This window comes from Cygnus olor, chromosome 4 (assembly GCF_009769625.2).
Source record: "Cygnus olor isolate bCygOlo1 chromosome 4, bCygOlo1.pri.v2, whole genome shotgun sequence".
Classification (NCBI taxonomy): domain Eukaryota; kingdom Metazoa; phylum Chordata; class Aves; order Anseriformes; family Anatidae; genus Cygnus; species Cygnus olor.
This window is the reverse complement of record NC_049172.1, coordinates 148,877-161,212: the sequence shown is the minus strand read 5'-3', so window position 1 is coordinate 161,212 and position 12,336 is coordinate 148,877. Positions and strand designations below refer to the sequence as shown.

Genomic DNA, 12,336 nt, shown 5'->3' with positions numbered 1-12,336 from the left:
TTAGGTGTTTGGAAATGCTCCTCCAAGTACAATGACAGAAAAATTTTCTGATCTCCTGCAGTTTACTACTCAAGTGTCACGACTGATGGTGACTGAGATTCGACGGAGAGCATCAAATAAATCCACAGGTATTGCATGGGGCACAAGTTTGAGGTTTGTGTAATGTCCATTGTGAATTGCACATTGGTCAGAATATGATGTGCTGCTATCCACAAAAACTGTGCATACACTCAAATTGAGCTCTTCACATTGACCATGCATTCTTTTGCTTTGGTCTGAGAGAGAGAAGTAGGCAGCTAGAGTTTTCCTGCCCGGAGTTTGGAATGTTAAGTTCCACAATAGGACAACACGCCAAAGACCGAGAGGAGTGAGCAAACTTGAATCCCGTACTAGTAGGAAACAGAAGAGCATGTGGACAGCTGCTGTAGCTTGCATGAGGTGCCTCCTGGTGCTGTTTCATCCCTCAGATATTTAAATGTGCAGTTTTGGAACCTTAACATAAGCTGTAGGCCTAGAAGAGAATAAGAAAATGTGGAAGTACAGTGAGCCACACATGAGCACCAGCACCCCCAGTGCTAGGAAAATGTTTCTAAGCCCCTCTTTCACCCGTTTATTAAATGGCAGGGGTAGATTTGGTTCTGTGTTGAACCCTGACCACTTGCTGGGAGCTGTGTGACAGAGGGCAATGAGGTGAGGAGGCATGTTGCCATAGGCTTTCCTCTTTGTCTCTCTTTTTTGAGCATTATTACGTGGAAAGAGGAGAGGTCTTTGGAGCAGTATAAAGTTTTTGCCTGCTAGATGATTTTAAATTCTCTACTGGCTTCTCAGTGTGGATTTAGATAAGGAAATAGTGAGCTAGAAAAGGTTGTGCTAACTATTATGCTTGAAGTCAAGAGTCACAAATTGTTTTAATTATTTTTTTTTCCATTTTAAGTGGAGAGACTAACAGGGAAACATTCCAGATGGCTAATAGATTAAAGTAGACGAAACCTGTGCTTTATGGGGGAACAAGAGCACACAGTCTTGGGGTATTTAGGGGAAATGAATGTCCAGCAGGCAAAATGGTGGTGTTGGTTTGAACTTGTTTTTCCTGGGGAACATCTGTTGTGCCTGCCAGTTGCATTCTGCTAAGAATGGCCATTTTGGGATAGTTAGTACTTAAATCATATCTCTACCTAGTTTCTCCAAGGCAGCCCAATTTTAATCCTTCCAGTCTCAGATGTTCGAGGTAAATTTTCTTGTTGTTGGGTTTGGGGATTTTTTCCTTTTTTTATTTTTGTTGTTTTACTTCCCCCACAAGGAAGCTTAACCACAGTGACTTAAAAAGATAGTTTGATACTTCTATAAGATTTTATACAATGAGTACCAATGGCTTTATTAGAAGGAAAGCAGTAATTTTTCTGAGGTTGTCAGGATTGCTATTACTTCAATCAATAAAACTATTTTAGTTTTAGTGTTGCTCCATGTACTGAGGTTGTGTTGTGATTCTTAGCCAGACCAGGGAGTTGCATTTTGCTCTCTGTAAACATCGAGTTAACAGGCTGTTAACATTCATTGTTGGTGCACTTCCGTGATAAACTGTCCAGAGCTAGACAAATGTTCCCTACAGTATTCAAAAGCAGAAAACCTAGGGGGTTTAGAGTACTTTTTATGTTAGAGATGAAATAATTGTGCTTACACTATCATTTTGTTTGGTAGGAAAAGGGCATTCTCAATAGGTATCTCAATAGCTAGGGTAGGTAATTACATCTCCTAGAAAGTTTTCATAAGTGAAAAAACTCACTAGCAGCTCTATGCAGGAAATGTCTCTGTTGGTAGCCAAGTGCGAATTCCTGATGGTGTCAAGTGCCCTGTTTAAGTAAATGAAATTACCAAACCTGTTTTTGAGAGACAAGATTTCCCTACAATCATTATTAAAAGCGACCTTCCCTTTTAGTTAACAAAAGACAAGAAATTTAAACCAGTTTGCTTTTTATCTCTGAAGAGGTAAATGCCATTGGCAGCACTTTACAGAGGGGAATGTGATATTATATGTTACCTGTTTTTTTCTGACTGTTTGATAATGGAGCACAGCACAATTTTTTTATCGGGCCTTTTAATATTTATGCTAGCAGCTATGTGAACGCCTGCCATCGTGGACACGTCTTAATTGTTCCTGACAAACTGTAGTGGTTTTCTTAGAACAGCATTAGATGATCTAGTAGAAACTGTGCCAGCACCCTATCTTAAAGAGTCTCTTAATATTGCCATTGTAATGTTCAACTACAGTTTCAACTGTACTGTTTCTCTAGTGCAAATGTAACCTTGCAGTAAGAAAAATGAAGAAATTAAAATTGATAGATTATCTTCCACATCGAGGTGTTTGCTGTACAACAGTGATGGCTTGCAGGTGACTTGAGTAGTGTCCCTGTGAGGATACAGGAATGGTTTCCTTTGCCTTGTCATACCGAGCCTGTTTTGTAAGATGGTGAGATTACAATTGAGATAGTTGTCTCTGTTTTGTTGAGGGTTTTAACTGCCAGATTTTCAACAAGTACATGCTATTTCATGTTTGAATTAATCAAAAGATCATGATGGTGCTGTGCTAGAATGGATAGTCAAACTCAGCTGTTTCTAACTTAGTCTCTTCTGCAATAAGCCGTAGTTTTGGGATCGAGTACATCTGGCTCTCAGCTGAAAAAGACAGACTGCTTAAACAAGGTGCAGAGACTGTTGCAATCTTGGTAGAATAAATGTGTCTGCTAATGGCTACTTCGGCTACTGATGCTGGCAAGGAAGCAACACTTTATTTTTCTTTTTACATTTTACAAAACACATACCTTGGATGGAAGTGGTTCCTCTTCGCCCCTGCTGCAAGTTAAAATAAGTACAGAACTTGTGTATTGCATATATTTCAGCTGCGTGCTCTAGTGTATTTGGCCCATCGTAGTTTATGACCAGGGCAAAAATGAGCACATGGCAGCGCAAATCGGCTGGGGCCATCTCTCTGTTAGAGATGTCAGGACTTGGTGCGAGCTGGAGGTGTACAGCGGGGTTGGTGCTGGGTCCCCTCCATCCCCTGCGTGGAGGTGGCTGTGCATGGGCTGGGCAGAGCTGCTCCCTGCGGCATGGGCTGAGTGGCCCGGCACTTCTCGGGTTCTCGTCTCAGTGGGTGCCTGAACCTGCTACCCGAGAGATTCTAGATACTGACGTGTTTATCATGGCATAGAGCTGTAATCCCCAGCTCAAATCGTGAATCTGGGAAACATGGTGCAATGTTCCTGACTGCCATCAGTTGTGGATGCTCAGACACACAGCAGGAAACGGGGCGAGTATAAGAGTGCACCATACTCTTCGACTCATAACAGCTGCTCATGTTTCAGCACAGGAAGGTGTGCAGACACGGGATTTGATACCTTGGAATGGTTGTTGCATGTTTCCTAAAACTGGTTTCTGAGTCAGTCCTATATTGTCTGCATCTGAAATATACCAAAATACATACTGAGAACTCCTGTTATTTAATGTGTCCAGGGAATATAAACGTTTGGTTGTCACAGGATGATTCCTGGACTGAAGAGAAATCCTGGAGTCTGAGAAGTGCTTCCCCTGTCAGAATGTAAGTGGTTGTGGGGAAAACCTGTGAAACGTGTGCAGAAGGGTGTAAAATAGAAGAATGAGAAAAGAAAAGGGTTCATCGTAGGGCTGGAACACTTCAACCCTCTATTAAGGACAATTTCAAAAGTTTTTGTTTTTTTTAATGATTCAGTATGCACATACTGCTCTGTGTACAACACTGGTTTAGGCAGCTTTTAAATTCAATTTTGTTTTGTCTTACTTTCTTCGTATTAGTCAAAGTTTCATTCCATATTTGGAACGCTCTATGTGAATCTGTCATAATATTTACTATGTCATGCTAAATTTGCTTATTTCACCATGCCTCTAGACTGTTCAAATAATCCTCCTTCCCTTCAGAAGTAACTTTTTCATGTATTATTTATACTGTGTGATTGTTATTCTTTTTCCCCCCTCTATTTTAATTATACTGCTTAGCCAGTGAAAAATATTTTAACCTCTTTAGCCATTTCTCTAACAAATGTGCTTAAAGGCTACCATTATCTCAGTTAAAAAAAACACATTGGGAGTCCAATCTGATAACATTCATCATCATAACGTTTAACCATTGCAGAAAAACACGTCAGAGGTTTATATTCAGCCTCTGACGATGTCTGCCTTTATTTTTCACTTTTAAATTCCATTAATTTATAAACTATGCTTTTATTTTGTATTTTTATTGCAGTTAACCTCTATCCCTATTAGCAGAGCTATTTTCACATTTATTTTAATTTGGCAAATGTTAGAAGATTTATTTCTTTGTGTGTTGTGTCGTTCGAGTGCATCTTGCATTTGGTAGAAGATAAACACGGTAGTTTAAGAAAGCTCATCTTGTACAAGTGGCCTTTCATGCTCCTCCTACATGGGAGTCTGAAATTTTCCTGATAGCATTATTTGTAGTGTCTGCCTCTTTGAAGAGTTGGGGATGTTTATCACTGAAGAACACTGGAGCTGGGGGCTGCTTTCTGACTTTGTGATATGTTAGGTAATTGTGTATAGAGAGGAAAGGAGGTTAGAAGTGATCTAGCCTGTTGTGGCCACGTATATTTTCTTCGCTGTAATTTCTTTTCCCTTGCCCTGTAGGAGACTTATCTTCACACAGCTATTCTATTTTGAATTTAGTGAAGTGGCTCCAAAGGGGAAGCAGAGTCTGATCAGTTAGCGTTGAGGAGTGATTCTTGACCAATGGCTGCTGAATCTTGTTACTTTCTATTAACCTGGAATTAATCTTAGATGCTATTTATCAGATCTTATGTGAGGCAAATGTAGTGCCATACAGTGCCTTTCCAAGACATCCTAGAAAGCTTGTTCTTTTATCAGCTGGTTTAGTGAGACTAAATGCTGGCACAGTTGAGTTGTTTATCTTTTGCTCAGCAGTCCTCCTGTTCTGTAACATGGCAAAGGCATCAGTCCCTTCATATCTGCTGTTTGTGATGACAGCACTGCTCCTGATCGAACAAAGGCATCTTTCCAGTTTGGTTTTGGTAGGTATTTCTTTTACTAGCATGGCAATTGAAACTATTAATTTCCTCTAACTCCAGGTATCTGTCTGTGTTTCCAGATGTTCTCCATGCATGGTAGCTGAGACTTCTTGGAGGCTTGTGTAGAGAAGGGGTCCACAAAATGTCCCCTGCCCACATGCACACATGTTTTTTGGTATATACATGAATGTCTTTCCCAGCAGTCTTACCTGGGCTTTTGCCCATAATATCCTACTTAAGGTAACAATAGGCTGCATAGAAGTACAATGACACGATTCTGTCTACTGTAGTAGAATATCTAACTAAATGCTGAATTAGTCCTTACTGCTATTTTTATAGGCAGTAACGTTGCCTGTAATGCAGTGCTGCTTTATGCTAATGATCTGAATATATCTGTTATATCCTGTAGCTTTCCGTTTGCTGTTTTTCTGAAGTCCAGGACACAAACTTCTGTATGAAGTTTCTTTTGCTGTTGTGTTGTACAAAGCCTCTCTTCCTTATTTACAGAGTCAGTGTTGAAAAATCTTAGTACTGCACTAGCCATGTTACACGTGCACGCTTGCAGACTTGTTAAGATAGATGTATACAGATATTACCTTATAGTTCTTTGTCTCTTTGCTCCTTTGCTGTTTTTAATAGTTATCTCATCCAGATGCTGGATTTCATCGTTGCTTCTGCAGAAGGTGAAGGACTAAGGACATCTGGGCCAGTCACAGAGGATGTTATATCGAAAGGATTTCTTGAGCACTTGAAAACAAGGAAAAATTCCAAAAAATTAAATAAGGCTAGTGCTTACAACAAAAATGAATGGTAGTGCTATCAAATTTGCTCAGAGCAGATGACAAGAGAATTCCTTCCTGCGCTCAAAATGCCATCTGTGTTTTAGGTAGTGCTTAATTAAGACCGACAGTTTTGAAGCACCTATTTATAGTGTTTGACTGCTATGCCACTGAGGATGCCAGCAGCATGACAACACTTTCAGAAGCATGCACTTAACCTTTCAGTCTTGCTTTAAAAGATACCAAAAGAGCCCACAAGCCATGGTGGTTTGTGAAAACCATGCCCTAAGGAGGCTGTTTGTACCCTGTTTGTGTTATATCAGTCTCTAAGCAGAGACTGGTGGCCTAGCTCTATCTGTATTCAGGTCAAAAGAGAACAGGTAGAAAAGGAATGGGTCTCTCACATGGTTCCTGGTCAGATCTGGTGGGGCACTGCCATTGCAGAAGCAGCATGTGCTTTGGGCACGGTTGACCCTGAGAATTTTGGAAAGTGGCTTTTGTCATTAATTCTGGCATCTTAGGTAAACCTTAGATGTGGGAAATACAGCTGTGGCACCTCCAGTGCGCTTTCTAAGTTTGTCTGTTTGTACCGAACTATCCAGCCAATTTTGTGGACTGACTGTTTTAGAAAACAAACCGCTTCCCCAGGCCGTACTGCAGGTTGGCACGTTGGGCAGCTAGTGCGTCCGCATTTCTGCGATACAGTTCTGAAGGCTGAAATAGCAAGATGGAGCAAGTCTAGGCTGGTTTTATTTTGGTCAGTCCCATGCAGAGGATTTACTAGGTGCCTCCTCTTACTTTATACCAGACTTAGAAAACCCAGTGGTTTATACAAAAAAAAAAAGTAAGCCAGTAAGGCTGCAAAACAAACTTGGAAAATAGCCATTACAAACATGAAACAAGTGTTCATTTTTGCCTTCAATCACTCTTTCACTGTGTATCCTTCTAGGAACATGATTATAGAAGTGTTTTTTTTTTTTTTTCAAGAGTTTAGGGAAAAATACATGTTATTTGCACCAAAAGGAAATGAAACCGATGCCAGTACAGTTGATGTTAAATCCTTCCGAATGAGACATCAATTAGACTTTCTGCTGTAAAAGAGGAAATCACAGAGGACTAAGGGTTGGAAGGAACCTCAGCGGTCTCTGGCCCCCTGCTGCTCGCAGCCAGGCCAGCTGTTAGAAGGGGTTGGGCTGTGCAGGCCTCCATCCGGTCAGGCCTTGAAAACCTCCAAGGGCAGAGACAGCACAGCCTTGCAGGGCCCTGTCCCAGTACCAGGCTGTATGCAGCAGGGAAGAGGCTCCGTAGGGCAGCCTGAGCCTCTCCCATTTTGGCTGAAGCCACGTGTCTCCTGCCGTGAAGGGCCTAGTTGCAGGTTTTCCATAGCTTCCCTGTTGGGTGATGCTGGGGCTGTCCCTTTTCCTGCTGAACTAGCCCCAGTTTCTCAGCCTCTCCTCACAGGGCCTGTGCTCCAGTTTCCGCGTCTTGGTGGCCCTCTGCTGAGCAAGCTCCTGCTTGTCCTTGTCTTTCCCGTGTTGGGTCCTGGTGATTGATACAAGTGCTTCTGTTAATAGAAGTGTTTCCTCACGCATTGGTTATCATTCCATCGATTCACTGATGAATGTAGTGGCTGATGGCTTTGGTCCTGAAGGGTATTAGCCTCTTTTGTGTAACAACAATTGTAGAAGCCTTTTAGGACCAGCTAGTTCATAAGCTTGCAAATGTGATTCTTCAGAAAATGATCTCTGAAGTGTAGTCCATGTTCAAAGTTTGATAAGTATTTTGCCATACAAAATGTATTTACGTTAGGAGAAACTCATGCACAGGTCTATTGTGGGAAATCTACGGCAGACGAAGCAGACAAAACAAGATGAAAAATGGGTGGTTCTTCAATTGCAGATTTATTTCTTCTTTTGTAATTCCATTGTCATCGCTCTTTTAAGCAATATTATGTGCCTTCTTTTTCTGTTGTGATTGACACAGAAAGCATTGAAGATGATTGGTGTGGAGTTATTAATGAAAAATGATTTTAAATTTTCTTTAAGCATTATGGGCAGTCCTTATGGTGGGCATTACAGATACCTTAACGTGTATTTAGACAGCAGTGTGTTAGGATTTCATTTTTTCTTCATTTTTATTCGTGTTTGTAGTTTGTACATTTTTATTGGTGTTGATAATTTGTTTAATAGGCGGAATACTTATTTTTGGCTTTCATTGATATGGAAAGGTTGCTGATTCCGAAAGTGGTCCCATCCACATAAGAATCAGCCATAAGTTTTTAGCATTTTCATCTTATTAAAAAAAAAAAAAAAAAAAAAGAAAAGTAAGATGGGGATGTGGTAATTGTTGGTCTTAGTCTTATTTTTCGTTTTTGTTCCTGTTTTTATTCCTTCTGTTATTCTACATCTTCCCTTCAGTCCTTTCCTATTATCCTCCATACTGTTGTTTCAGTGCAGTTTTTTTTTCCAGAAATTGAATATAACATTTTCTCACCAAACCCCCAAAGTGGTGCTGACTTAAGACACTTGGAATAGAGTACATTGTGTTGGTAAAGCCAAAACACTTAAAGAAAAGTTGCTGCATGCTGTTGCACAACCTGTCTAGTGGTTTACAAGATGATACCAAAAAATGTACTTTTTGCAGCCTTGTAACTGTCAAAGCCAAGTGCGTGTGGAAGAATGAAATGTGTGTCAGGAGACTATAGGCCTGAACCCAGTCCTTTTATTTTTTATTTGTTTATTTTTCCCTTCTCCAAGCAGTGTTGCAGAGCTGATTTCTTGTTTAGTATACGGACTGTTGACAAGATGTTTTGCATACTGCAGACATTAAAATTGCATTTCTATTTCTTTTTGCCCACTACAGAGGCTGCAAGTCGTGCCATTGTCCAGTTTCTGGAGGTCAATCAAAGTGAAGAAGCAAGTAGAGGTTGGATGCTGCTCACCACAATTAATTTATTAGCTTCATCAGGACAGGTTAGTCTTAAACATCATGGCTTAAAAAAAGTTTTGGGGTTGAAGATGGAAGAACCACAGTCATGAACTCTGAGAACACACACTAAAATATATTCTAACTACCTTCTGCTTTCTGTGCTAAGGCCCTGTTCTGTTACACTGCCACAGAACTTATGCTTTAGCTCCTTGTGGTTTCAGTTGCCTAAAAATCATTCTTTTGGAACATGAATTTAGAATGTTCTTTTGAATTACACAGGCAATTGTTACTGTTCCCCAAAGGCTTCTCGTGCATGCTGCTGCTTAGCCTCTGAGGTATGTGTCACATGCAGCTCCTAAATCACTCAGTTTCAATACTTGGGCTCCCCATTTATGTAGGAGGCATTGCTGGAAAACGAAGACAATGGCAGTGACAAGTGGGTGATATTATGAACATTTACTGCTTCTGTTTTTGGTTCCCCCCTGCCTGCATCGGAGAGCCGATCTGTGGCGATGTACTGGACAGCTGTGTGGTTTATTCTTTCTGCTCTAATCTGCCATTATAATTCAGCACGTCATCTTATATGCATTTAGTATGTCACCAGCCTCCACTCCAATTTGTCTTTTCTTCCCACTGATGCTTTCATATTTTCTTCTGCTATGGTCCTTATGCCTACTTGTACCTTCTTGCTATGCGAGTGCATGAATTGACTGACTGTCCTCCCACTCCCATTTCTACTGTTGCAAAGAATAGATGGTTAATGAGGGCTTCGCTGAAGGTTTTGTAATTAACTTGTAAGTTTGTATTGACAAGGACTGTCAGTTTTTGTTTTTGTCATGTGCAGTGACTGCTCCTAACTGTGGCTGCTAGATGCTATTGTCATGTAAATAAATGATGATGCTATTTTAAGATCACTATTTAGGTAGGCGTTCAGAAATAGATGGTGAATCTGTATTGCCATGTGGACAGCTTGGAAAGATATTAAAAGAAAATGCCAGCATTTGAGTCAACTTGATTACAGGAGTGTGACTTTTTAAGTATAGTAATATGCTGAACTGTGTTTTTTGCTGTGTTATTTTCTTTCTCCCCAGAAAACTGTGGACTGCATGACTACAATGTCTGTGCCTTCCACACTCGTTAAATGTCTATATCTTTTTTTTGACCTTCCACATGTGCCTGAGGTAGTTGGAGGAGCACAGAATGAGCTACCTCTTGCAGAGCGCCGAGCACTACTACAGAAAGTCTTTGTACAGGTAAGCAAGGTAAAATAGGACATAGAACTTGCAAAAAGAGTGGAGGTGCTTCAAGTTGAGGAATCTCCAGAAATCGCTCTTCCTTGATTCTTCGCAAACTGCTATCTTAGAGTAAGATGGATTTTCTTACAAGCACAGTTGAAGTTGAATTCCCATTTCTCCTGTGATTTTTTTTGTCCTCAGCAAGAATCTCCTCCACAAAAATAAATAGAACTCTTCCGTGCAGCTGCTTAAAATGAGCAACACATTGGCTATTACTCTGCTTTAATCTAACTGATGTTGGTGTTTGGTATCTTTGGCCATTATTGATAGAAATAGACATAGTAAAAATGATTAGTGCTGTTAATAATCTGTGAGTTATTGTAATGTGTAATTATTTTCTTTTAATTATGGAATATACCATACATTTTGAAATGAGTAATTTAAATATGGGAATGAACCATCTTAGCTTGCATTTCCTCTTAGAGTTATCCCTCAGACTTTTTTCCAGATGTTTTCCCTCCAATTCGCCAGGGAGACCAAGGACTCCTGCTTTCTGAAGCTTCCAATGGAGTTCTTGTGAAGGAATTTCCATATGTTGTTGTGACTAAACTGTTAGAAGGAGCCAAGAGTTACTTTTAGAAAGGGGTCGACAGTCATGCTGCCAGTTTCCAGGTGCAAACTGGAAGTGTCTGTGTAGCAGACATCTGATGAAAGTTACCAGTTACAGTTCCCCACAATATGCTGTTTCTCTGCTCTTTTTTGTCCCTCATTGAGGGCCGTCAGGAGGTGCTCTCAAATGAGTTAGCTGGAGCAGGTGAGGTTTCACATAGCTCCCAGGCTCTGCTTTTACTTTGATTTAACTTCTAAATGTCCTCTAGATGCAGGCAACTTTACAAAATATTCTTACGGCTTTCTGGGAGGGAGCCTCAGCTTCCCGCAGGAGATAGAAAATGGACTTTTGTGCTGGTTGGGCCAGGTGATATTTAAGGTCTCTTCCAACCTTAATGATTCTATGACATCAAGTGTCTTCAGGACACATACAGAAGGGAGCACAGTGTAGCAGCTTTGGCTGCGTAACTGCATTTTTTCCTAATCAAGGTAACTTGGCAGTTCAAATTCAGGTGACAGACATTCAGGTAGTGCTATAGCATTGCTGTAGCATTTCCTGCTATGCTTTTTTGGCTGTTTTTATTTGGCCAAGAAGGTATGGCTGTTTATCTGCCAATAACTCATCGATTAGCTTACCTGCAAGAGGAAGGAGTATAACAGTTTTCTTCTCATAGCCATTGCCCTGCTGCAGGATTTAAACCTCTGAATCAGTGAAAAATAAGGTTCTGGAAGAAAGGAATATCCTGGTACCCAAACAAGCATGCCGTGTCAGCCTGAGAGATTTATTTGAACTCTTCTGCTAATGCTTTTCTAGTCATTTTTAACTGAATCAAGACCTGAAATAGCCATGTGTTGAATAAGTTTGTATGCAATTTAAAGTTGAGAAACAATATACAGAGGAATATACATTGCTGATCTTAATGTCCATGCCAAATGGAAGGAAGTTTTGGGTTTTGCTAAGTCTAGTCAGAAACACCAATACCAATAGCAGGATATTAATATTGGATGTTTAATGACTTTCTGTTTCAGATCTTAGTAAAACTGTGCAGTTATGTGTCCCCCGCAGAAGAACTGGCTCAAAAGGATGATCTGCAGCTTTTATTCAGTGCAATAACTTCATGGTGCCCTCCCTATAATCTGCCTTGGAGGAAGAGTGCAGGGGAAGTACTGATGACCATATCGCGTCATGGCCTTAGTGTCAATGTAGTGAAATACATTCATGGTACGTTTCTTTATCCAGTATTATTTATTATTTTTACTTTGATTATTCTTGTAGTTATGAAATAGGCATGAAAGTAACAGATCAAGGAAAACTTACAGGCTCTTTGTTTGGCTATGTAAGCGTTTACATGCATGTAAGATTTCAGAGCACTTGTGTTTGCAGTTGAGTCTGCTTCATCCACATGTCAATTTAACACTGAACAACAGTGCTTCCCATAATGTTTTGCTGTAGAGCTTACAACGACAAAAAGGATGTGCTTTCTCTCTAATTCTTGCTATTGTTTGGGCATCTTCAGTAAATACTTATATTGAAAAGCAGTCATTGGGCAGATGGATAGGTCTGTCATTTTTGCTGCTAGCAGTAAATCCTTAAGGGGAAGATGTTTTTTCCTGTCTTGTTTGAAATAGCAGCAGCAGTCCCTTGCAGTGGCAAGGTAAGCTAGCAGTGCCTCGTGTACGGCTGCTCGTTTAGGTAACGCTCTGGCTGGCAAT

General features: G+C 40.5%; 1 protein-coding gene across 13 annotated transcripts in view; it reads left to right on the top strand.

Annotated features, from left to right (window-relative positions):
• Nucleotides 1-12,336, top strand: part of WDFY3 (WD repeat and FYVE domain containing 3) — a 188,546-nt gene that overhangs the window by 73,663 nt on the left and 102,547 nt on the right. For all 13 annotated transcript variants that reach the window (XM_040555097.1, XM_040555092.1, XM_040555093.1 and 10 more), the window contains 4 exons: nucleotides 5-128; nucleotides 8,714-8,823; nucleotides 9,871-10,032; nucleotides 11,653-11,845. In XM_040555097.1, coding sequence (XP_040411031.1) covers nucleotides 5-128; nucleotides 8,714-8,823; nucleotides 9,871-10,032; nucleotides 11,653-11,845 — 589 coding nt within the window. The remainder of the gene's footprint in view (nucleotides 1-4; nucleotides 129-8,713; nucleotides 8,824-9,870; nucleotides 10,033-11,652; nucleotides 11,846-12,336) is intronic.